The sequence below is a fragment of the Triturus cristatus genome, chromosome 1_2 (genome assembly GCF_964204655.1).
Source record: "Triturus cristatus chromosome 1_2, aTriCri1.1, whole genome shotgun sequence".
Lineage (NCBI taxonomy): Eukaryota > Metazoa > Chordata > Amphibia > Caudata > Salamandridae > Triturus > Triturus cristatus.
This window is the reverse complement of record NC_140580.1, coordinates 1,145,385,648-1,145,413,247: the sequence shown is the minus strand read 5'-3', so window position 1 is coordinate 1,145,413,247 and position 27,600 is coordinate 1,145,385,648. Positions and strand designations below refer to the sequence as shown.

General features: G+C 45.7%; 1 protein-coding gene across 2 annotated transcripts in view; it reads right to left on the bottom strand.

Annotated features, from left to right (window-relative positions):
- DDX31 (DEAD-box helicase 31) overlaps window positions 1-27,600 on the bottom strand; it is a 267,577-nt gene that overhangs the window by 116,636 nt on the left and 123,341 nt on the right. For both annotated transcript variants that reach the window (XM_085613914.1, XM_085613915.1), the window contains one exon: window positions 9,358-9,439. In XM_085613914.1, coding sequence (XP_085470040.1) covers window positions 9,358-9,439 — 82 coding nt within the window. The remainder of the gene's footprint in view (window positions 1-9,357; window positions 9,440-27,600) is intronic.

The following is a 27,600-nucleotide window of genomic DNA, read 5'->3' as shown; positions in this document are numbered from 1 at the left end:
TGGGCTGCGGACAGGCTCGCCTAGCCCCTTCGATCCCCAAGGGGGAAGATGATCTCAGCGGCGTGATGCGCAGCGATGCAGGGGATACTGGCGGCCTGGGGAGCAGAGAGGACACCTGATCACAGATCTCGGCTGCACAAGCTCTGGGAGATGAATGGGATGCGCAAGATCTCTGTGACCCCAGGAGCAAGAAGGGAAAGACTTTGAGTCCAGCTGGCAGCCATGTTTATTTTTAGCAATGGAATCCAAGAGATCACCTGTCCTAAGTACCTCAGAGTGCTGTGGATATGGACCCGATCACTGGGGTAATTTGAGAGAGCTTAGAGGGGACAGGTAGACAGGGTATGAAGATCCCCTCCAGCAACGCAGGGACCGCGCTGTCTCATCATGAGATGCAGTGTCCAGAAGATGTACATTAATAACGGAGGACGGCGAGTGGCGGGGCGGGGGCGGGTGGACATGGTGTGGGTTGTTGGGTTGGGGTGGTGGGGATGGGTTGGGAGATTGTTGTCTTATTGCTTTCCATTTCACCTTTCTCCCTGTCCAGTCCACGTTGTCAGCAGAAGTGCATGTGTTTGAATCATTTTCAATATAAAGAAGTGTTTCATAAAACGATAAAATGTTTAAAAAAGATGATTCTTCCATATCTTTCACCCAAATGTCATAGATTAGCTGTAATGGGTTTGAAAGACACCGTCTTGAATTATAAAAAGTCCATTTAACTCAACCTCCCAGACACACTCATAAAGAGTAATCAACTAAACACAGCAGCATCTCTGGTAAAGCCTTGTCCCCGAGGGTGCCAATGCAACGACAGCTACAGCGGTCACCCGTCGATATCTTCGTAGTATTTATCGACGAAACTCGCTTTTCTTTCTTCTTCCTTCGATTGTAATTCTGGAGCTTCCCGATGACGATCCAGACCCAACGGCGGAAAAAAGAATCTGAAGATGGCGCCCCAAAGGTGGGACTTCCGCAGGAAGCACGACGACGTCACGGGAGGTGCACCAAATGGTGGGTCGTCGCCGCCCACCTGGGCTACAAAAAAAGAAAAGACTACGAATCCGGACCCAAACACAAGATCGCGGAATAATGCACAGCACAGTGGATCCAGAAAGATTCACGCTGCAAAACCAACATACAGACGATTGCAGTGGCCTGTGCTCCTGAACACGCAAGAAGTAGTAGTCCGGACGTGAAGCTCTTGGAGCAAAAACGAAAGAGCACTGATGAACATGTGTTAGGTGTGAAAATAGGATGAAGACGTGGAGTTACTCTGAACATTGAAAGTTAGATCCCAGCTAGCAGCACACCAAGGGACCCTACCCTGCCAGAGGCAGGATGAACGCCAATGTGAAGGGAGAATCCCATCAAAGTCCTCTGGCCTCGCCCCAGCAGCACCAGCTTCATCTGTCTGCCATGAAGCGAAAGAAGATGCTGGTAGATTTAATGCTGAAGACGCAGTGGGTGAGATCACTCAACGAGCCTGGCAAGCCTCAGACCACAATGCAAATCATCTATTTACCACAGCTCAGAGCAGCCAGAGGATCTTAAGAGTTGAGCTAACAAGTGACATAAATGTGGAATAATAAATGTAATCATGACAAGCCCTGAAGGACTCCATCTCACTGCAAGGCTCTGGGGGTCAGCAAGGATAAGAGAACTAGCAGCACTTTACTCTCACAAGCCGAGATCTGAGGATGGAAGGGACTACGCTTTCAGATTTGGCGGACAGACCCAATGAACTGGTACCTGTTGCACCCCCCTTACATATGAGGCTCCTCATTTCATCCAAAGCCAGAGGTGAGGCAGAGCTGGTACATTGGGGCTGGGGCATAAGTCCAACCACCACAAGTCTAAGCTCTGGGGCCTGATTCTCAAAGGTAAACTTACACTTCTGTGTACATTTACGTTTGTTTTGAAATTCACAAAACTGCATTTTAATAGTAGGTTTGAGAGGGCAGAAACTCCGCAGTCAGGCGGAGAACTCCGCAGCTAAAAATATACAACATATATACAGCTCCCAAAAGGTTCGGAAAGAAACCCGTTGGTGGGTTGTGACTGCACTGTACTTAATGTTGGGACGAAGTTAGCGTTGTTTTTTGTTTTTGTTTATTATTGATTATACAATGCAAGCTTTTGTAGGAAAAAAGTGATGCACAGATGGATACATATCTGACATTGTAATGCGATTATCACCAAAAAAAATGTGTAGAAATAAATGTAATAAAAAAATTGCATAAAAAATCAAATAAATGATAAAACATGCTTATCTTTTATGTGCGGAGTTCTCCACCCGAATGCGGAGCCTCCGCATTAATAAACGTACTATTAGAATGCAGTTTTGTGAATTCCAAAACAAATGTAAATTTACACAGAAGTGTACGTTTACCTTTGTTTATCAGGCCTAGAGTCGTCAAGATAAGTGGGCTCTATTTAGCAACAATGATCTGAAGCAGGTTGCTTCCAGTTGGTTGGACGGTGATCGGCCAGCCGTTCTCAGTGAGCACACTGTCAACGTTGGATGTTTTTGGTAGCGGAGTGACATCTCCTGTCTACCGTGGGGCTGCTGGAGCACCAGCGGATAAAGAGATTGAAGCTGCAACAGCAGCACAATGGCCAGACCAAATGATTGAATAACTGGCACAGGGCAAATGTCTTGAGAGCCAGACTTAATACAAGTTAGGAAGTTGCAGAACTCCTTTCCCGATTGATGGCCCGCCTGTGCGAGCAGGTGACCGAGAAACTGCAGCAGGCGACGATGCCACTGACATTCGAGAGCTTTGAATACCATCTGAGATGCTCTCAATGTTACAGTCACAGAAATCCCTTAATACAACATAGCGCTTGCACGAAGGATTTAATAACCACGAACAGTAGGTGTGAGGAGCACTTCACTAATGGAATCAGAGACGGCCAGTCACTGGACTGTGTGAGAGAAGGGGCTTTCTAACACCAAGCATCCTCCTCCAAGAAACCCTGGACTAGGCTGCAGGTCGCAAATCACACAATACTCATTGTAGAACAAAGGTTGAGACTTAACAGTAGTAAGATAAATTGAAAGCTAACAGTCCTACATTACAGAGCGCACATTGTGCCATTGGCAGAACCTAAGTCAACAGTCCCCCGTCTGTGTCAAGGCATGTGCAGATTATCCATGAATGTCCTCTCTTCGCGATCCTCAATTCGGATGGAAGGCCAAGCGAACTCACGCCCTGCAGTTTGAGGCATGAGAGAAGGTTGGTGAGGGAATCGAGCTTTGCTTCTAGCTCATGGGAAGTAAAGAGATCCCAAGGTCACTTGCCTACTGGGATCTCCTTGTGGGAGACAGAGGTTCAGCATGTGAGGGATTTGTTCATCAAGACCACTTTGGCCTCCTCCTTGAATGTGATATCAGATGGGTTAGGGAGTGTCGCAGGTGGGGCAGAGTTCCAGATCATGGGACTTGTGCAGGAGAAGGTGAGAGTGTAGGTCCTTCCTTTTATCCAATCTCGGCGGTTTCAGTCGGAGGGAGTTGGAGCTGCGGAGTGAATAGCTACCTCTGGAAATGGCGAGACAGCGTACCAGGTATTTAAGGACACCGGAGTGTAAGTGCTCATGAGTCAGACATGGCATCTTGAGAATGCTTCTGACTTCGATAGGAAACCACATGTGTTATAACAGAGAGGGCTCTGTGTGATCAGTGCATCTAGTCTGAGTTACCAGCCTAGATGCGCGTTGAGGGTTGCTTGGAGAGGAGTGAGGTGAAATTTCAGTGCTTCAATTAGAGCAATTCCCTCTCTAGTGTGGAGATGACCACAGCTTGCAACACATTCTTGAAATCCGGTACGGTAGATGGATGAATGATTTGACCTTAGGGAGGCTGAGCTGGAATAGAGCACGGCGTGTGGATGTGATGGAGCAAGGACTCGTAGAAAAGAGACTTGCTCAGAAGCAATCCGCTCCTTTAACTTACTAACAAGTTACTAAAATAGTTTAGTGTAAAACTAATTCGCACCACGTGAATACGCGGGCTAGTGAAGCTTGCTTATATGTTTACTAACGCGAATAACATAAACGAAGGACTAAAACCGCTTTAAACTGCAAATCTTTACTGCGCATGCGTCAACTGCATCTACGCAGTATGACGAGCTATCACTTGGAGGGAAATTCTTGCACATAAGCAGAAGACACCAAAATGGAGTCTTGAAGACTCACGTGCATGGCATCTGCTTAGCTGAAACAAAACTATTTTACTAATGCTATTGCGGGGAAAGTATTAATATATCAAGCGGAATAGAGTAGATTTGGGTGGTGTACAGTGAAACAATTTTTTTGGGTGAAATTAATATTTGTCTTTCTGACTTTATCACTAGTGTGCATTTGGGCCTCTCTTGTATAAGTGAAGTAAGCTGAGTAAAGGGAAGACTGCGCATGTCCACTGAAAGTTAACCCGGAATGATGACTTGGATGTTGAATGGGAGCCAAGGTCGCAAAGTATTGTACCCTGGGAACGGATGGTGAAAAGTTCAACGATGTGGACGCACATTCAAACTGTTATAATTATGTTGCAAATAAAATATGAATGCGTGGTTGAACTGAAAATTATGAATACAAATTAAGGGGATGGGTTTGTGAACAATGGTCAAACTTACTAAGATGACATGTAAGCATGGTGTGATGATCATCCTCCCCTGGCCTGACCAATTAGATCTCGTATTTTTATGATACTGAAACTTTAGTGGGTTGTACATGAAGGACGAAAGGTATAATTAAGATAGCTTTAGTCAGTTAGTTAGCAGAGCTCGGGATGCTGTCGGTGTAGCGGGAGATGCTGATGCTGGGAGAGACGCTGTGAGATGCTGATGAAGAAGGAGAATGCAGAACCTTCTATCCTAATTTAATTAGGTTAGATCAGAAGATCGCGGAAGAATCTCGAGGAGGAAGAGAGTGTCAGAGAGGGGTGTGGCGAAACCATTGGTATTCTAGAGAGTTCAACTATCCTGTCCTGAAGTCTTTGTCTCCTGACCTTTCCCGGGGGACCCTTACCAGCCCTTTGGCCATGGGTTTGGTCTTCACACCATTCTTGGTAATTATAATTTCACGTTATTAGCAGATGTTCTTTTCTCTCTGTCCTCTCCCATTCTGAGCATTGATCATTGTATGAGTCCGTAGTATGCGTTTGATGATTAATCAATTGAAGTTTCTCTCCTATGAATGATGGGGACTGTACTGTATTTTTGAAGTGGTTCACATGCATTTAATTTAGATAAAGATTTAAAATGTTCCTGAGTCTGTGGTTATTTACTTTAAGGGATAGCAAGTGAGAATTATGTTAAATATCACCATCAACTAGTTCAACTAATGGTCCATCGACCAGAGGGAAGAATGTTTGATCAGTGAAAGGTTAGTTAGGAATAAGAAATAACTAATCCTAAAATATGTGAAATTTACAAACTTGACTCCAGCGGTTTACTCAATTTGTGTGTTTATGGGCCCAGGTGAGTATATGGTAGTGTACGCCGCTGGATCAGCTGCGCAGATGTATACTTGCACGCAATATTTTTATTCAAGGTTATCCCTACCGATTAAATGATGACCAGTTTACCCTTGATGGTGTCTAAGAGGTTGAGCCACTCCTGTACAAGGGGAACTGTGAGGGGAAGAGATGAGGGGGAATTCAATCTTCAAGGATGTCAGTTTGAGGCTGTTCTGGGCGAGCCAGGCTGGGGCCGTTGCCAGGGCTTTGTTGAGAAGGACAATGTCATCTCGGGAGGCTATTGTTCGGTATAATTGAGTGTCATCCATGAACATGAGATACACTAAATTTGAGAGATGAAGAAAATCAATCTGCTGCTCATGTAGAGGTTGAAGAGTATAGGAAAGAGGGTACTGCCTTTTGGGGGCGGAGGGACTGGGGATGGGCTAGTTAAGAGAACTACCATTTGAGCCCATTTCCAGAAAATCCCATTCTGTGCTCAAGCGTCCCTTACAGGGTGATGTGGTTGCCAGTGTCGAATGAGGAGGATAAATCAAGGAGGATGAGAAGACAAGCGTAGTTGTGATCCAGGATATTGAGAGCATTGTTCAGGATGTGTAAGATGGCCGCATCTGTACTGTAGCCTGATCTAAAACTGGATTGGCAATCGTTGAGCAGGTCAAATTTCTCAATGCGTTAACAGATAGGCGAGGGCACATTTTTCTAGCACTTTCCCCGGGAAAGGGAGGTTAGTTAGTAGACTAGTCACTTGTGTGCATTATCAAGCCACTTCAGACAGTCATTGTGGTAGCAATCACAGGCATATCGGGCAGTTATCATCACAGTATTTAGAAACCTTTCACGGCTATTGTGCCAGTTACCATGTCCTACAAGATATATATGGTGCTAGTAACCACACCCAATCAAACTATTGTATAGGCACTGTTATCATATCAAACTGTTTTGGTGGGTGTAATCGTGTCCAAGTGAAAACTGACTATTGCATCAAGCATGCCCGAATCCCCAATCAGTTTAGTGCCAGTAATGGAATCAAACAGGATTTATGAGACTAAGCATGTCCACGTCTTTGACTGCCAGCACCCTGTCGCCCATCAGTTAGCGTGCCACTACTAACACGCTCTGGTACTATTATTTTAGAACCAATGAGTGCAACGATTGACTCTGAGGGAACACAGCCATCTCAGCCATGTACAAGATGCTCCTGGGCAGGATCTTTAGCTGGCTGGATTGGAAGGGAAGGACCGGCCACAGGTATCTTCGTACACGAGTCATAATTCAGGTGATAATAAAAATCCAAATACTGGAGACTCCATCCAGCTCGGACTCTTCTATCCGGGAACATCCTGTGACGGACGCAGTTTGAGAAGCACGCTAAGTTTAGTAGAGCAAGAATTACATCCGTACACCTTTGTGTTTATTTGTATCTGAAACTTCTTTCTATACTCATTTGATAAATGAAAATACAATTCAATATATGCAACACCCAAGCTGAGCAATACTGGAGGTCTTAACCTGGCAGAGGACTCCATTTCATATCAGACTCAAACACCAAGATTAGTCCTTGAGAAAATTCAACAGCCTTCATTGACAGAGTGAAAAAAGTATGCCGACTTAGGGATTAAAAATTTCACTGTATTTTCAATTTGAGCAAGCTTCGGAATTGAAATAGAGTAGGCGGCTTATTAAGAGTCCAAAAACACACAAAAGTGTATGGATCCTATTAATACCACTCATAAACTACGGTGCAACTCACACGTTTCAAAACTCTCTTTGTCGACAAGATTAAAACCCTGCAGACAAAGAAGTTTTTGCCCAGAGGAATTCTGTGCAATTCACGATTTGTACTGATTATTCGCTAAAAGGGTTCAGATCCACTGCAGAGAGATCTGAAGCCGTACGTTTCCAAAACAAAGGAACCCTCTCATTAGGAGAAATAAGTGGCATGCATTTTTTGACCGGGTTTACAGGAATATTTTATAAGTTTACAAAACAATTCGCACTTTGGGACTAAAATCAACTGCCATGCCTTTTTTTTTTAAACAATGCACACTTTGCAACTCGTATATTAAGGAAAAAGTCACACATCCTGTCAGACTCCCGTCCAATCCCCGTGCTGCTCTCATGCTAGAAGAGCAGCATGGCGATTGGCCTGAGCGGGCTGAACAGATGCCCCGTTCTGGCCAGGGAGACTGTGGGGTTTCTCCAGCCCGGCTGTTCAATGCAGCCGGGCTGGAGAAACCTAAGTGCGCAAGTGTGGCCGGCCTGAGTCGGCCGGCCAAACACATATGCGCACTTAAGGAGTGCACATAGCACCCCTCCTCCCATGCCCACCCCTCCTTGCACAAGCTGGCTCAGACATGGCAAATGAAAGATAAAACCATGCTAGAACATCGTTTTATTTTCCATTTGCTGGCTCTGAGCCAGGCAGTGGGGCGACGCTCCTCCGCCATTGCTGAGGAGCCGCCACCGTCTACCTGCCAGTGCTCAGCGTCAAAACATCCGCTGCTCTATAGGAGCAGAACCCAAAAACTGGTTGCATGCCGACACACTTCCGCGAGTATCAACAGCAAGGGCAGACAACCCCGCCTGGCTAACTTTTGTCGGTAAAAAGATCAGTATTGAAGGAGGCTTTGATCTTGTAATATCTCATTTTACATCAAAGGATGACTATACAAATGTCATCTTCTGTATGTGTAAGGATAAATCCCTAACAACTGGTAACAAAAATTATTTATTTTGTAGTAAAACTTTGCAGCCACACCTGCATAAAATAAGTGTCCATGAAAACTAATAGCAGTCAAATAAAATTATTTTCTAGAGAAAAATCAGTATAGCATAAAAACGTATGAGTACACTTTCAGGAATATGACCGCTCAAACATGGCCCTTTCCTGTCTTACATTTACAGCGCTTCGACACTGTGTTTTCGTGTGTTCATCATATTGCTCCGTCGGCAAGTGTTATTATTTTATTGCATAATTTCCAGTTACAGATTGTGACCGTTGATGTTGAACGTCCGCATACTGCTTCTGGATGGGGTGGCGTTTGTGTGACACACCAATCACATTGAGCCTAAGGAACCGAAGCATGCAAGGATGGTAGGGGTCACTAATGCTGCACAGGTAAGTCTTACTCTCAGTCTATCTGTCTGGGGTTGAGATGTGGCGGGTGGGGTGTTGGAGAGGCAACAGAAAACACAAGCACTTGTTTGGAGTGCTCAAACAAAGAAATGAGAAGGGGCGCGGAGGGCAACAGAAAATATGAGCACTCGTGGAGTGCTCAAAGAAAAATGTAGCTCCTAAAACGGGAGCAGTGGATGGACATAGTACTTAGTCCATGCTCTGAGGAGAGCTAAACACAAGAAGAGGCATGGCGCATGCATGCTATGGACCAACGGGAATGAGGGATACGAGAGCCATGATGGAGTGCACAAATGGTAAGCCTGTAGGCGGGCTGAAGCCCACTGAATTATAAACATGTCTCTTCAAGAGTGCGCATGCGCTGTCTAGCCGAGACCTAAAACCAGATCTTGTCCGATGGTCAAATTTGACGGCAACAGCCTGTCTCAACACCAGAAATACTGCTTTATAAACAGTTTCTCCAGTATTCCACGAGTCTGAATAATAACAACAACTATTCATTCAAAGATTGGCGTGCACCATAGCGCTCCAGCTATCCTCACAAGGCTGAATTATAGCAACAGTTTCAATACCATGCTCATATTCTACGGTACCCAACCACTGAGAGGCAGGGAGCAAGGACGTGGGCATCAGTGAAAGACATGCACTGTGTGACTCTTGGGAGAATTAACATTGTGGGTTTTTATACCGTGCCCAATGCCCCCAGCCCTCTATGTGCCACTCTACCCGATGTCCTCACCTTACTCCCACCTCTCTTCACCCGGAAGCGATCATCCTTCATCAGGCAGTCCAGCAGCTCTTCCATCTTCAGCTCAGTGACACTGCATGAAAAGAAGCATGGGTCAGTGCAATGTGCACAGTGGTACAGAGGACCCAACAATGTCTGTGTTCATCAAAAAAGCACCTACCTGTGTGCACCGTCCTGTTAAGGACACCAAAACAATGCCTTAAACTGGAGGTACAACATCGTTATCAGAGGCCTACAAATTCCAGCAATAAACTACAGGACACATTTTAGTGTAGGGTGAAAACTACAACTCCCAGGGATTCTCTGCAGAAGAACTACCGGGCAACATCCTCGCCAGCCATTAGCCACTTATGCAGATCGAACCCACCCACTTTTGCAAACTGTTCAATAGTTTCACTGCACAAGTGCAGTGAGTCTGTGACACATTCCATCAGAAAGTAACAGAGTTCTATTCCTCAGCAACTTGGGTAGTCTAGCAAAAACACCTTTAAAATAACAGACTTTGCAAAGCTATGAGAGACACAGCACATAAATTCGCCCAAGGCAAACACGTGCAACACAGAAGACACAAAGTGTGGGAACTACAGGATCTTGGTAACATACACATAGGAAGCACTGCTCCCAAACCCTAACAAACACTGGCAATGCCAACAGGTCTAGCTTTCTTGTACTGCACCCTCTCTCAAAGGCACATCGTTCATCATGCACTCACATCAGCAGAGTCGTTTATCTCATGGGTATTGGGTATCGGGGAAAAGGAGCCTGCCTCTCTGATGTGACGGAATTTGCACAACTAAGAGTGCCTGAGAAGAGGAATAAACTATGTGAAAAGGCAAGTAGGGCTCAATCCGAGAGCTGAGCTCCTTCAGACAAGTGTCAGCAAATGCCTCCAGCACCATGCAAACAGTCCTAAATAAGCATTTGCAATGCAATAGGTCTCGCATTTATGCGAGTTTGGTGCTATTGACATTGCAAATGATAATGCCTTTTATTTTTGTTTTCGTTTTTAAAAACATAAATAAAAGGCATAGTCATTACAATGCCAATAGCTTAAAGTCGCGTAAATGCAAGACCTATTGCATTGCAAATGCGCGTTTTATTTTGAGGGATAGTATGGGTACTTTTCAAGAAAAACGTACTACTTTTAACTGGACAGTACCGACACTTCTCAAAAAGCAGGTACTCTGGTACAGAGTGCATGTACTTCTATTTTTCCATTTCATGTAGATTACTATTTCTTATCCCTCGATACACTTTGTGCTTTGACTCCCATCGGTGCAAATGGTATTTATTGTTTGTTCAATTTTAGTGTGCAGGCGATTAAAAGCTTTCCAAATGATCAACTCATGTCGCATACTCAAACACAGTTTGAAACAGGACGTGGGCCGCTGTTTTTAAAAAAAAAAAAAAATTATTTTTGCGGTTGAATAATGTGCGTTATTATCCTTAAAAAGACACATGCGTTGCCGAGCATAACTTTTGTAATCCTGCTGCGCCTCTGGGGATCAGTCGCTGCTTTGTGACGTCACGTAATTGCCATGCATGTGCTAGCGGCCGGCCCTGGTGGTTGTAGGCCCACGTTTGTACTGTTGGCTTTCTGCACAATAAAGTTTTTTTTTTTAAAAAGACATGCTTCTTCTGATGCACATTTCTTCTACAACAACTTTCTGCCTTGTAGAACCAGCGTGCGAGGCGATATTGACAAAAAAAACACACCTGTCAAGCTAAATAGACACAGGAAGGTGACACCGTGTAAATGGAACAGAAAAGCCGCTCTGCTGTAACTGGTTGGTTGTTTTTACAAAAATGTGAAATGTGTGAGTAGACTGGAAAACAAGAATGTGCTCTGAATGTTTTTTGCTAAGATTATGTTTTTCAAAATATTCAACAAAGGATGTTTTGGTCCTGCGTCTCCCATTACGCTTGTTCACATTTGGTACCTTGAACAAGTTTCTCTCTTATTCGTTCTCCATCTGAGCATAAACAGTAGAAAGTGGGGGTCAATTCCATGCTGCTTAAACGATCGTAATTTTTTTTACAGGCAGTTAAAATAAAAAACGGCATTCTTTTATTTTCACTAATGCGCTTTTTTCTGGGTTGTGCACATAATATATGTTCTAATATTTTGACTTCTCTTTCTCGTAATGTAGGGGGGCATGGGATCGCTGTGTTCTAGGGTTTACCGCCTAATGTTCCATCGGTTTGTTAAAACTGCAGATAATTGTTTTTAAAGAATACAAGTCTAGGATTCCAAATGTGAGTAGGAGTTGCGAGCAGTCTCCTCAGAAACCAAAATGAATTAAACTATTAAACACATAGAGGGTGCAGTCTATCTGTCTATCTGTTCTAAGCAGTGCGAATGGTAGGTTACTGTTCTTAAACAAGTGGTGCGCGCGCGCACCACACCGAGACATCTGTTTCCTATTATCGCGCACGCCTCTTTGCACGATAATTGCAAACAGATGTTGGGCCTGCGGGTAACCGACACCAATAGGCCATTGGCGGAGCAATGCGCCCGCCTTTGGCCAATTGCGTGCTGTCTTTCTTAAAGCACATGCACAAGCGTGTGCGATTCTTAGGTTAGTTTTAGAAAGCCCCTACATTAAGTCTTCGCCAGAACAGCGCATGCGTGCTGTTACAGGCTTGACCTAAAAAGGACCAGCTTTTTCGCTGGTAACATTTGGCAAACTGGGACAGCATCACACGTAGGTAAATTACGTAACACACATGGGAGCTGCATTTGTACAATCTGAAGGGGACAGGTGAGATATTTAGGTAAGCCCAGAAAAACTGCATTCCTACAATCCGAACAGGGTGAGATAGCTACTGGATCACCAACCTTCTTCCGAAAAATAAGAGGCAGGGAACAATTTTCTTGTAGGCTCTCCCAAAGGAATATTAATTTCAGTAAAGATCTTTCTGATGGATGCAATAACTGTAAGAGCCTCACCTTTGTAATATTTCCCAGGCACCAGACAGGATCTGGAATCTTTTCATGGCAGATATCCTGCATGCTTCTAGGTGGCACAGAAGCGCCTCTGGCGCGGACATCAGATACATGCCAATACACCCAATTCAGGTGGGAGCCTCCCGTATTTTGAAGCCAAAATAGCTTTTTTTTTGGCCTTCTTCCGCCTCAAATTGCATCCGCTTCAACAGAAGTCAGGGGGGGGGGGGGGGGGGGGGGGTGAAGAGTACATTATCCCAATTATGCTTTTAAAAATCTTTCCACATTCCTCTTCTAAATTGTTGGGATTATATTGGGTTCGTACTTGACACTTTATACACCTGCAGACACAGAGCACAAAGCTGTCTGTACCGGCGTACAGACGTCTAACTTGGGACATTTTTAGATGCATAAAAGGCCACTGGACAGAACGGGGAGGTTGGAGAGCAGTGAGGAATAGGAGGTTAGATACAGTACCCACCAGAAGAGAGTTACCCAAAGTAAGTAACTTCCTCCTCTGATGGATACTTCGAACCACTGGTTCATCATGGTTAGAATATATGTAAAAGGAATGCCTCCCAAGGGTGGAGGATCTGTAGAGTGAAGTAAGATCAAAAAGTCTTGCAGGACTGAACAGGCAAAAAGCCCTTCCAGTTAGACCACCAGGTGGTAAAGGAAGTAGTGCTTCGAAAAAGTATTTACGGACAGATGTTAAGGACAGGCAACCAGCATGCCAACACAGTGGTATCAGCCTTAGTCCTGGTGGAATGGTTTCTCGGACCTTCCTGAGGCTGCTTCTTGGCCAGTGCATAGCAGATCTTATTGTGGGGGACAATCCACCTTACAAAGATAAGAAAACTAGTGGTTTTGAATAAAGAGGGTGACCTATAGTGAGTTTTCAACTCAATTTTAATATTGCTCGGAACACTTGTTCTCTGCAATACACTGGGTTTTTCTTTCTCTCTTTCTGTTTATGGGGACAGCAAAGTTTCTGTTCGAATTCTTTTTCTTTGTCTGCCCACTCTTCCTTCACTGGACACTAGTTTTCTTATCTTTGTGAGTTGGCAACCAATGATGATAAAACGTGGGCATACCAGAGAGAAACAGCTGGCAGCCTTCCTGGTGTTGGTGGTGAGGTGCCTTCTCACTATTCACTTTTCACTTCTCACATCTAGTTCTCTGATTACTTTTGTGAGTTGTGGTGATCTACTTTGTGTAAAAAATATTGTTAGGTAATGAAGGGCTTTGTTGCAGGTCGATTTAACTGAAATTTAAGAGGCCCAGGACCTCACTAATTTGGACGTGTTGTCAGAGGTTGGGAAATAGTTATTCCCACTAGTAGTGGAGGTCCTTGAATTTAAAAGTGATTCCTCTTGATGCCAAGCCATTATTGGTGTTGAAAGTTACAAGTAGTACCTTTACCTTGGCACTCAGGGTGGAACCGCCTCACTCGGGGCGGAACCCGCCACACTCGGGGCGGAACCCGCCACACTCGGAGCGGAACCCGCCACACTCGGGGTGGAACCCGCCACACTCGGAGCGGAACCCGCCACATTCTGGGAAGAACCCCCACACTCGGGGCAGAACCCCCACACTCGGGGCGGAACCCCCACACTCGGGGCAGAAACTCTGCATTAGGAAGAAGGGGGAGGAATTTCCTGAGAGCCTTGAGGATACACACACAGTTTCTAACAACTGAGTGGATCTGGGTCTTAACAGATAGGTAGTTATCTTTGTATCAGGCACCATCCCAACCCAGATTAGGGTTAGGCCCTAACAATATGATCTCTGTTTTATCTGGGTTGCATTGTGGTTGGCTTTCTTTGAGCCAACCTAAGACTGCTCTCATGCAATTTGTGAAGGCAACTTTGCAGGATTCCGAGTTGCCCTCTTAGGAAAAGACCAGCTGGGTATCGTCGGCATATGAAACTATTGTAATGCTGATTGTCTCAACCACGGTGGCCAATGGAGACATGTACACATTAAACAATGTTGGGCTAAGTGGGGTACCCTACATTTCAGAAGTTTGGCTTGAAGAGGTGAGGTTTCGTCCAGATTGCATATTCTTGCTCAGAGAAGAACAAGATCAGCCAATCAAGTGCCGCTTCCCCGACACCGCAGTCAGATAGGCATTGTAAAAGGATGTCATGGGGGACAGTGTCGAACGCTGCCAAGAGGTCCAACAAAATGAGTGCGGCATTGTGTCCATGGTCTAGGGACATTTTTTAAGGCTCAGACTTCCAGCAGCGCTGTTTCGATACTGTGTCGTGTTCGAAAACCTGACTATGAGGGGTGCAGGAGGTGATTAGATTCTAAAAACTCAGAGTTGTTTATTTACTTGAGATAAACGAGTTACTTACCTTCGGTAACGATGTATCTGGAACAGACACAGTCTAGCCGCAGATGCCTTAACTTAGAATATCCCTAGGCGTCAGACTGGATCCGGAGAATCTTCAGCAGTACCTCTGGGCGCCGGGGAACGGCGTCCCATGGCTCTGTCCTATCATCCACGGATATGACGTCAATGGAGCCATAAAAGTCTCTCCCGGCGCTGACGTCAGTTTTCTACTGTGAAGCTTTTCCACGCCACAATGCGGAGCCACTGCCAAAACCGTGAGTGTGTGGCAACTGTGTGCTAAAAAAAGAGCAAAAAATCTTTGAAACAGCAATGAAAGGAAATCATTGAACGATGAGAAACATCACCAGGTATATCAATGAAAAAGTACTTTACACTGTAAGGAACTGAAGGGGGAGCGCAGAGCACTCACCCCTAGAAACAGTGTCGCAGAAGCGAAGAGCCATGCCCTCCTATGAGGCAAAACAGCATGGGAGAGGAGTGGCATGGCAAACGATAGGCAGTCTGCAAGCACAGAATGTAACTGGAACGGGCAACAGAACACGGGCAACAGAACTCGAACATGACTCATGGTAATTGACCACATTTCTGCAACAGAGAATGTACAATCATACACCCCATAAATGACCTATTGACTGTAGCACAGTCAAATAGACCCCAAAGTAATTGACCACAACATAGTCAAGAACACCCCAAGTAATGGTAAAAAAAAAGAAAAAAAAAAAAAGAAGAGGGTGGAAGGTAGGGTATAAGAACATGGAAGGTAGGGTATAAGAACATGATCAAGTCCCACACTGGATGAACCAGGGTGGAGGAGCGTGGAAGGACATTGAGCCCACAACCCAATTATGAGAATGGGTAGAGAAGCAACAGATAAAACAGCATGAGACATCCTACCCCGGAAGGAGGTGAAGCAGACCATCCCACAGGAAGACAAAGTCCACCTGTAAGGAGGCAAGTGGGTAGAACCCACCCTGAAAAGGCCCTTGCAGAGCAGGGAGGATGGGTGGGCGTTAAGGAATCTGCGGCTAGACTGTGTCTCTACCAGATACATCGTTACTGAAGATAAGTAACTCGTTCATCTGATAGAGACATCTAGCCGCAGATTCCTTAACTTAGAATAGATACCAAAGCTATACCCCATTGGAGGAGTGTCCAAAAACCACCAAGTTCCAAAGAGAACTCATCCGTCAATAACATTGACCAAAACACGGTGGGAACAGCAATGTCAGCGTGGCTGATACCAGACCCATTAAGCTCTGTAAGGGAGCATTAACAAGGGGAGCCAAAGACACCACAATCTGTCAGAGGAAAGTCTCAGAAAGGAACAAAACAGTAGGACAGAGTCAGAGCATACAAACGGAGCATGCACAACAGTGGATGTCAAAAATGATGTGGAGGGACAGATGTCACCATGCAGAGAGATACAGAACCATGACTACCAGGAGGTACATGTATGTGGATGACAGGGAAACACATAAGCAGACAGTGTGGACCGCGAGAACTACACTACTCATATGCAAAATCCCAATGAAATGTAGCATCAGTAGTATGTATGCGTCAGCAGAAAGAGACACGCATCACCAGGTAGTCAACCGGCCAACCGTACCCAGAGGTTCAATGGTTAATGCATACTGGCCAGGTCGGCACACACATAAGGCTCACTCGGGAAGGGGAGGGAGAGAGAGGGAGGGGAGAGAGAGGGGGAGGGGGAAGAGAGAGAAAGAGAGGGAGAGGGAGGAGGGAAGAGCAAAGAGAGGGAGGGGGAAGATAGGGGGAGTGGGGAAGAGAGGGGGTGGGGAAGAGAGGGAGTGGGGAAGAGAGGGAGTGGGGAAGAGAGGAGAGTGGGGAAGAGAGGAGAGGGGTGAAGGGAGAGGGAGAGGGGGGAAGGGAGAGGGAGAGGGGGGAAGGGAGAGGGGGAAGAGAGAGGGGGGAAGAGAGAGAGGGGGGAAGAGAGAGAGGGAGAGGGGGAGAGAGAGGGGGAGAGAGAGAGGGGGAGAGAGAGAGAGGGAGAGAGGGAGAGAGAGGGAGAGAGAGGGAGAGAGGGGGAGAGAGGGAGAGAGGGGGAGAGAGGGAGGGAGGGAGAGAGGGAGAAAGGGAGAAGAATAATAAGATCTGGGGAAAAAAACAGATACCACAGCAAGGAAAAACCTAGAATACCTACCTTCTCGCTGTGTGCATGTCCCATGACATATAGACATGCACATATATATGAACATATATTTATTGAAAGACAAGGGAAACTCGAAGAGCATGTCCTACATAATATAGGAGGTCACACAACTGGTACCAACAGCATCGATGTGAACCAGAACAGGATATAACACATGTCAAGACACTTAAAAGGCAACATCATCAGCCCCGTCGGGGAGGGAACCCTGGTCTCCCGCGTGAAAGGCAGAGATATTGACCACCGCACTAACTATGAAATGAGTTAGTAATACACATACATAGAAGTCAGAAAAATGTGTGTGTATATATATATTCACTTAAAAAACCATAGGTTTCCCACATGTTATAGTTAGCTGTACATTTCACTCGTAAAAAACCAATGAAATTCCACGTTATAGTTAGTTCAGATAACTATAACTCGCACGCCCGCAATCCACTGCTGATGACGTCACATATTACATCACTCATGTCATGTCAGTGGCATCACTCATGACATCATCCTTATGATAGAGTGGCGGTCGCGCGAGTTATAGTTATCTGAACTAACTATAACGGTGGAATTTCAATGGTTTTTTACGAGTGAAATGTCCAGCTAACTATAACATGTGTGAAACCTATGGTTTTTTAAATGAATTTGCAAGGTTTTTTAAATGCCAATTCCTAACTATAACGTGTGTGAAACCTATGGTTTTTTAAGTGAATTTGTAAGGTTTTTTAAATGCTAAGTTATGTATGTTTTATTATATTTTTTATATATTTATTTTACACTCGTTTAAAATGTTTTTGTTTTTTTTAAGGTTTTTCACCATGCGCGCACTGTGCGCGCACTACGCGATTTTTTGAAGAAAAAAAAAAATTTATTTTCACCCTTCGGGGTCCTTCAGGGACCCCCTGACAAAGGTTAGGGGGTCAGGAACTCTCTACCCTGCCCCCTTTTCACGTTCTCCACCTTTCTTTTTCACTGTCACACACCAAACACACAAAATGGCGGCCGACACTTCCTGATTTCGACCGATTCGAACGTTGACTGACATGTAACCACCAATCAGAACTACGCTTGCGCACGTTAAGGTGCGCGCTTATTGATATTTATGTGCTTTTAACTGCAATTTTCTCAGGAACTACTGAACAGATTGACACCATATATGCAAAAGGCACATGCCTGACCTGAGGACTACCTCTTTGCCAAATTTCAAGTAATTCTGTTCAGCCGTTCGGGCTGTACCTTCGACTAAAGGTCCTATGGGAAAATGCATGGGAAAAACGTGTTTTGGGACCCCCCCTTTTTTCTCAGCCCCAGCTTGACGAATCACCCCGAGACTTTCAGGGTAGGAGCTGAGCGGAGCGCCCCATTAGTTTTGAAAATTTCGCGAGGATTCGTCAACCGGCGCCAAAGTTATTCAAAATAGAATTTTCAGATTTCCTATGGAAACACTGTCCTATGTATAACTATCTAGTGGCGACCGCCAGTAGATAATATATTATATATATATATATATATATATATATATATATATTCACTTAAAAAACCATAGGTTTCACACATGTTATAGTTAGCTGGGCATTTCACTCGTGAAAAACCATTGAAATTTCCACGTTATAGTTAGTGCAGGCAACTATAACTCACGCGACCGCAATCCTCTGCTGATGACGTCAGATATTACATCACTGATGACATATGTGTTTTTCTGAAAAAAAAAATATTTGTAATATATGTATAGCTAAAAATTAAAGGAAGAAGACATGGGTAAATAAGTGTCTAAATACAGTATTAGCATCAACAGAGGATTGCGGTCACGTGAGTTATAGTTGCCTGCACTAACTATAACGTGGAAATTTCAATGGTTTTTCACGAGTGAAATGCCCAGCTAACTATAACATGTGTGAAACCTATGGTTTTTAAGTGAATTTGCAAGGTTTTTTAAATGCTAATTCCTAACTATAACGTGTGTGAAACCTATGGTTTTTTCAGTGAATTTGTAAGTTTTTTTAAATGCTAAGTTATGTATTTATTTATTTTTTTGAAGTTTTTTCACAGTGCGCGTACCGTGCGCGCACGGTGCGCTTCGCCCACCGTGCGCGCGCTGTGGGCCCACGTTACGTAGTTCGAGGAATTTTTCCGTTTCTACCGTGCGCATACGCTACGCGCACTCCGCGATTTTTCGTAAAAAAATTAAAATACATTTTTGCCCTTGGGGGTCCTTCTGGGACCCCCTGACCAAGGCTAGGGGGTCAGGAACTGTCCAGCCTGCCCCCTTTTCACGTTATCCACCTTTGTTTTTCACCCCCTCAGACTGCGAGAGACAAAATGGCGGCCGACACTTCCTGGTTTCGACCGATTCGAATGTTTACTAAGATCTAACAACCAATCAGAATCGCGCTCGCGCACGGCAGCGTGCGCATACGGTAAAGCTTACGGTACGCGCTCGGAGCGCGCCTATAGATATATATATTGATTTAAATGCTATTGTCGCAGGAAATACTGAACAGATTTACACCAGACCTACAAAAGGCACATCCCTGACCTGAGGACTACCTCTCTGCCAAATTTCAAGTAATTCTGTTCAGCCGTTCGGGCTGCAGCTTGGACTAAAGGTCCTATGGAAAAATGCATGGGGAAAACGCGTTTTGGGACCCCCCCTTTTTCTCAGTCCCCGCTTGACGAATTCCCCCCGTGACTTTCAGGGAAGGAGCGGAGCGGAGCGCCCCACCTATTATGAAAGTTTCGCGAGGATTCGTCAATCGGCGCCAAAATTATTCAAAATAGAAAGTTGCGTATTTCCTATGGAAACACGGTCCTAACTATAACTATCTATAATAGCCAGTAGATAATATATATATATATATATATATACACACATACATATATATATACATACATATATATATACACACACACAGATACTGTAGAAATGGCAATGAGTATCCTGAAGAAAAATAGTTCCCCCGCGCGGCAAGGAGCAGAGGGACTAGAGCCCCTGCCTGGGAAGTGCATAGGGAAAGAGGGCACAAGGAAACATGCAGCAGTGACGTGTCTGGCATAGTCTCTACTGCCCATAAGCAAAACACAGACAGGGTCTGAGCCGTGAGAGAAGACCTAAGCATGTCCCAACACCAGAGAATGAAGAGTAGACAGTTACACAAAAATAGAACGCAGCCACGACAGTGGCGTAAGGCGTACCGCAGGCACCCCGTGGCTGTGAACATACCCCGTGCATACGCACATATCGTGTCCACATAGAACGCAGAAAGAAACTTCTCCAGAGCGGAACAGGACAACGTGCCCACAAGTGACACTTGCTTACGTCTAAGACAGCCAACGTAGGCAAAAAGAGCACAGCAAAAAGCTGAAGAACACACTGGGGTGAGCCAGGTGTGGCAGAAACCCAACAATACTCTGGAGCAGTCTGCCTCCATAGAGGTACCAACCGTAGACACAACTCATAAGCCACGCCAATCTTGTGGGTCTAACCAGAGGGGACGGCCTACAACAGTAGGAAGAGCGACAAAGGGAGAAGCCTACAGTATGAACTATAGGACAATCCCCCAGAGGGACAGAAGATAACCATCCTAAGAAGACTCCCCGGGAGCCTTTGAAGCTTCCTGTGCAAGGAAGAGCAGCTATACAATTGCCAACGAATACCCCACATAGGGTATGTCTTATCCCCATAAAAAGCCAGGGACACCTCTTGAGACTAGCTCGTAAACAGAGGACTCAAAAAGAAATGCAGAAACAGCTGGCTAGCTGTACCAAATAAGGACAAAAACGGCTGATTAGCCGTACAGTCCATCTGGGCAATAACGTCTTGAACACATAGACTGATACCAGAAAAAACAGTAACAATACTACAACCAAAATAAAACTCCGCAACAAGGCCTAAAATCCACAGGATTTATGGAAACCCAAACATAAGTCATTGGACCGCTGAGTCAGCATGACTGTCAAAAATGGAGACCACATCAAAGGGTAAATCCCTAAGACGCTCCTGAACATTCACAGGAAAACTGCCATCGCACAAGCCAGGCATGGCGGTGCAGAGCAACTGACCTGGCCATAGTCCGACCCACAGAGTCAGTGGTGTCCATGGCCGACCGAATGGAAAACTGTGCCAGTTCCCGGCCATCATGAAGCAGCCAATCCAGGTCAGCCCGGGGGCCCTACGGAAGAGATGGAAGGAGACGCTTGACCGAGTCCCAAAGGGTAAAAGTAGACCGAGTAACACACAAAGACATTTGCAAGAACCGAAGGGCCGAGCTGATGGTTGTAAAGACATGGCGGACACACGACTCCAACCAGCAAGACTCCCTAATGGGAGGAAGTCATGGAGGAGGGGAGGAAGGTAGCGAGACAGAGGCTGTCTGGACTACCAGCCCTTGAGCCTTAGGATTGAGGGACAAACAGGGTAATCTGGAGCCGGGTGAGGACGATGTGCAATAGCACGACCCACAGGGTCTCCTGATGAGGGTCTCACCAAAGTACCAAGAAGAATGTCTTATAATGACCCTCCAAAAGGCAGCAAGTACTCCACCTCCACGTCACCCTGGTAGAGACGATCCAACAAGGGATCAGAAGGCAGAGAGACTGAGGGAGGCTGCATCTGTAAGATATCCGCAGCTTTGCGAACTGCTCTTGCAAACGTTGCCCTAGCCTCCGTGGCCATTCTAGGGGGTGACAATAAGCCATCTGTAGGGGACGGTTGTAGGCTAACCCGTCCACCAAAAGGCAGAAGCTCTGCAGCCCGAGGTCGACCAAAAGCCTGCCAGTGCCCCATGAGCCCCTGCTCTGAGGAGCCTCGAAACATCCCTGGGGGTGGTGAGCCCTCAGGGGCCTCATCCTCCTCCACCAACAGAGAAACAGCAGGGAGATGCACCGGCATCGACCGACGTCGTGACGGCGTTGCATCGACGTCGGTGACCACCGAAGAGGAGTCGCCTGCCCGGCGTTGACTCGACCTCCACCAAGATGGGAAACTGCAGTGAGGAACGGTGTCGACTCCGAGTCGAGCTCCGAGCTGCAGCCGCATCCGGCACCAGCGCATGGAGCCCCACAGGGCTGTGCGGTGACTCCACAAGAGGGCCTGACGTCTGACTGCTCCTCGGGGCTGTGTCCCGATGTCGCAGCGACACTGGAACCGGAGTCAGGGTACCCGATCGGCACAGAGGGCAAACCCGCCGGTGCATTCCCATTCTGAGCCCCTACTCCCTCTGTGGGACCCAAAGGCGCGCCAGGGGGAGGAGGTGACCCGGAGATGGCCTGTAAAGCCTGAGAATAGGCTTCCATCTGGTATCTAGTCGCCCCAACACCAGGATATGGTGGGTAGGTTGGGGTCGACTCCTGGGGGCCGTTGTCTGGTGAACAACAGGAGCAGCGGGCCCCGGCGTCACGTTTATGGGAGGTCGACTACCTCAGTGACTTCTTCCTGTGCTTACCTGCGTCAGGCGAGCGACGCCATGACCTGTCCCGACCAGAAGCCCCAGCGAGATGGAGACCGGCGGCACGAGGACTACGAACGGGACATCTGGGCGGAGAGCAACTTCATCCGACGTTCCTGCAGTGACTTCAACTTCAGCTGCCGGCAGGTGTCGCACTCCTCCCAAGCACCACATGCAGATCTCGTGAGGATATGTTGCCAACATCTGCCGCGTACAGGTCTCACACAACTTGAAGCCCTGTTCCCGGATGCTAAAAGGCGTCGATAAGGCTGGAAAACAAAAACAGGCCAGAGGAACCGCTTCTCCTGGATCCGCGTTGGGACGCGGAAAAGAAGGAAACTGACATCAGCGAGCCTAGAGGGACTTGTATGGCTCCACTGACGTCATATCTGTGGACGACGTTATGACGGAGCCATGCAACACATTCCCCCGGCGCACAGAGGTAACGCTGAAGATTCTCCGGATCCAGTCTGACGCCTGGGGATACTAAGTTAAGGAATCTGCGGCTAGATGTCTCTATCAGATTCTAGAATTTTGGTGGCTGCTGGGAGAAGCGATATGGGTATAAAATTAGATAAAATCTTACTATCGGCTGAAGGATTCTTCAGCAGTGTGATGATACTAGCTTGTATCCGTAACAGAGGAACTGAGCCAGTTTGGAGGGAGGTATTAAACACCTTTGCGTAAACAGAGCTGATAACTTCGTTTATTTTTTTTATAACACAGAGTGGCAAGGGTCAAGTGGTGATCCAGATTCACATGATAGAAGAAGTCTTTTTAGTTCTTGTTCATTAGGAGGTATGAAAGACGTTAGTAAATTAAATAGGTAGGTTCAGGGAGCACCAAAGGAAGAGCATGGGAGGGCGATACTGTGCAAACACCAAGGATAGTTTGTATTCGAATAATTTTATTGTAAAAAAATTTTTTTCAAAACACACAACTCCTGCCCGATCTTTGTGTTGAGTACTACCGAGGGGGCGTGTTCTTTGGCATCCATGAAGCGCAAGACAATGTTGAAGCTTATTTTGGGCTTCTTTTTGGCTTTTGCTATTTTATCTGAGTAGAAATAAGATCGGGCTTTTTTTAAGTTACAGTGACAGTTTCTAAGGGCTGTTTTGCAGGATAATATGTCTGTGTCCTGGCAGTCTCTTCTAATTCTCTCAAGTTTAAAAAAAAAAAATCTTTCTTCTCCTAATTCTAAAGTGAACTAAAGGTGCTGAGGGGGTAAACTTCTGCTTCTTGAGGGAGTAGGTTTGCTTAGGGGGGAAATACGATCAGCAGCCTTCAAGAGACATTGATTAAGGATGTATCCCCATTGGCGTTGCCCGATAGGATAGGTATCAAGCGGTTTAGGGTTCTCTTTAACTCAGAAATGTCTGCTTTTTTCCATGGCTTCGTAGAAGAGCCAGAGGGATTTGCGTGCATGTCAGCCTTAGTTCTGGGAGAATCCCTGGAAAACATCAATAAGAAATGGTCAGACCAGGTTTCTCCTGTTTATGTCTCTAGGGCAATTGATGACATTGACAATATAAAATCAATAGAATGCTCAGTTCTGTGTGAGATCAGTGGGGAACAGAGCAAGGTTGAGGGCTTCACTGGAGTCTAAAAATGCTCTAGTCATTTGATCTTCTATATCATCAATGTGGAGATTAAGGTCTCCTAGAATAGTAAAGCTAGAATTCTTTATGACTAAAGGGGCTAAGGCGAAGTCTACAGAAACGATAAATGTGCCAACTTTAGCCTGAAGTGCGATACAAGAGGACACCAGAGAAAGAGGATTGTGCATGGAGGGATAGGCAGAAGCTTCGAGCGTCAGCACCTTTAATGTCACCTATGGGGAATGTGGAGCAGTGGAGTTTGTTTTTAAAAGCAATAGCAACCCCGCCTCCTGCTTTCCCTATCTTGAACAGCAATACATATGGGAAAAAGACCCCAGCCGCATGCAGAACAGAAGACACAAGAACCGCAACATACATGGAAACAGAACCAAGCTGCATGCAGAAGAGACGTAAAACACAACAACGTATACAGGAAAGACCAGAGCTGCATGCAGAACAGACATAAAACACAACAGCAACAAATATATACAGAAAACAACCAATGACAGAGGAATGCTGCAAAGCCCCTTTTTGTTGGTATACTCCAGGTTGTACAGTAGGTCATATAGTGTTTGCTTTGCCTTCTGGTGACATCAAGGGCTTGCCTTACAGCTAAAGCAGTCTGCAGCCAGATCTTAACAAGCATTGGCATAGCCAATAGGTCTCGCCCTTGGGACCTTATAAGTGTTTAGCCATGCCGCACGGAATACTGTCTTACTCTTAGGTCTTGTAGTCCTCGTGCATCACAGGGAGCCCGTGGTAACTGAGAGCTCCAGATTTAAGCATGCGTCCCTAGTGAGGCGCATGGTGATTGCCCTTTCCCATGCCATCCTCAGCTGTTTGTGGGATGTACACGCCCCAACTGACGTCAAAAATAGCCAGTACAGTGAATTGGTCTCTTTGACCTTACAAGCTGTGAAAGTTGCGTGAGCCCCACTATGGTGTCACAAACAATGTAATGCAACATTTTGTCTGGGTAATACCCAACTGCCGGTACAATACACCATGCGCCTCCTATGACATCTCCAACAGCAATGGAGGGCATCGTTCTAAGCTTAAGACATCACAAACAGGCGTGGTAATTAAGCAGTCTAAGCTTGTGACATCACAAGCACCAGTTGGAATGGAGCATGTTAAGATCGTGAGATCACAAACAAGCATTACAATGAAGCGTGCGAAGCTAATGACATCACAAACAGCCGGTGATATGCACCGTTCTAAGCTCATGACATCACAAACAGCTGTTGGAGTGACGCAGTCTAACCTCATGATATCACAAATAACCTTTACATTTAAGTGTTCTAATATGAAGACATCACAAGCCGCCGATGGAATGATTCATTCTACGCTCATCAAATCACAAACAACAGTTGGAAGGGAGCGCTCTAAGCCTATGACATCACAGCCAGTGGGCAGTACCCTGCAAGTCTGACATCACTAAGCCAGTGTAATGCAGGGTTGTGAGCTATGACACTACGTCATTGGAATGTAGCGTTCTAAGCCTACGACATCAGTCATTAGAATGTAGCGTGAGGAATGCCAGGAATGAGGAGTGAGGCGGGAGGGAGCGAGAGAAAGGGAAAGAGTGAGAAAGAGAGAGGGGGAGAGAGAGCGCGAGAGAGGGGGAGAGAGAGCGAGAGAGAGGGGGAGAGAGAGAGCGAGAGAGAGAAAGATCAGGAGAAAGAGAGAGAGAGAAAGTGAGAGGAGAGAGAGAGCGAGAGAGGAGTGCTACGTGCGTGCGCAGTCTGCTCATTTTCAAGCACTCTACTCGTGCTTGTGGTGCGCCGCTGCGCGCTCCCGCAAGGTGGATGCCGCCTCAAGCACGAGTGTGTGCTTGAAAATGACCAGAGCGACGGCTAAAGGTCCTCCTATGCAGCGCATGCGCGCTGCGTAGGAGAGACCTAAAAAGGGTTGCTTTTTGAATACAAGCATGGGTGGAATACAGAATTAAATGTGTGATGACAGATTGCACTTTTCTCAAGTAAAATACTCCCTTGTGCATTCCAATGGAGGCAGCAGGATCCCCTCAGAAAGCCAACAGAAAGAAGATTTAAAACTAATGGCTGGAGGTTCTGGAGTTAAAGAAGCCGATAACGATATGATATTCAATTGGCTTTGCGCATAAATGTCTCTTCATAACCAGCTGGTTGATCTCTGCCACATAGCACATCAGAATACAGTTTATTTTACACTGGATTTACACAATACGCTGTTATTCAGGACCTGTTTACATCCACCTTCAGCATTAGCACTGTGGATGACATATAGCATTAATATGCGTAGTAGCGAGGTATCTCGGTTTGCTGCATTTTCATTCGATTCTCTGCCACCGATATGTAGATTTTGAATTATGCTTTCTTTGTCCCCACAACCTTTACACAGGCTGGCATTGCGCTGAGACTTCACAGGTGCCGGCGTCCATTTTGCACTGCGCCTGTGGCACACGTGGCATGCACAAGCAGTTTCCTGGACCACAGCAAACTCTTTGGGAGAGAGCTGTCGATCTGCAGGTTACTTATCCCCTAGTCGTCGCCAGTTGTAGCGTTCTGCCCAGCCCGGGTACTTGCCAAGAACTACACCACATACGGGAAGTAGTTATACATATGTTTATACGTCAGCTTGTAAGCAAGAACTCAACGTTCTAAACCTGCATTCACTTCATTACCCTCCAATGCTCACATCACAGGTCTACGGAGTCCATCAGGAACCACAAGTGTTCTGGCATTCTTTAGTTACATCACACTACATGATGGATGGACGAACAGGTGGATAGACAGAACAACGCAACAGAAAGCTGAATAAATATGTTCATCATGAACAGTGCCCAAGCAATTAGATGTCACACCTAAAAAAGACAACACAAATATATGAAGGAAATGTGCAGAGCAATGGTAAAACACAAGAACAGCAACAAAGAAACACACAAGGGAAACATGCAGAAGAATAAGGAACAGAAAAACAAACAGACAAGGGACATATGTAAGACAGAGAGACAGAAAAACAGTTGAGGGGCACATAAGAACAGGAAAAAACGAACAGGGGGGACAAATGCACAACAGACATTACAAAAATAGCAACACAGAACAGAGAGAAAAACAGAAACAAAGAAACAGATTACATGAAGAATGGAAAGACAAAATACAGAAATAGATGAGGGACACATGCAAATGAAAGAACCAAGAGCAACACAACACAAGAAGGTACAAATGCAGCACAAAGGGAAAATAGTCATAGAGAAACAGAGAAGGGACAGACATAAAACAAAGAACAGAAAACCATATCGACAGGGCTAGTAACAAAAAAAAGAGAATAAACAGAAGGACAGCAACACAGACTAATAGTAGATGAGTGCCACATGCATAAAAAAGAACAGCAGCACAGACAATGAGGAGGGACACATACCTAACAGACAGAACATGACATAATAAAGAGACAAGAACAAACAAATATACAGACTGGCAGCTGATGACTGTCACATTTACAACAGAGAGAAACAGAACAGCAACACTCAAAAAGACCGGCAGCGGATGGCGGACCCCATGCTGAGCAGGAAAAAAGCAGAACATACACACAGAAACAGACTGACAACAGAAAGGACCACATGAAAAACAAAGATAAACAGAATGACAGCAGCATAGATTGATGACAGGAGATGGGGGTGGGGGGACTGACGCAGAACAAAAAAGAGAGCAGAAAAACAGCCATACAGAAACAGACTGAAAAATAGA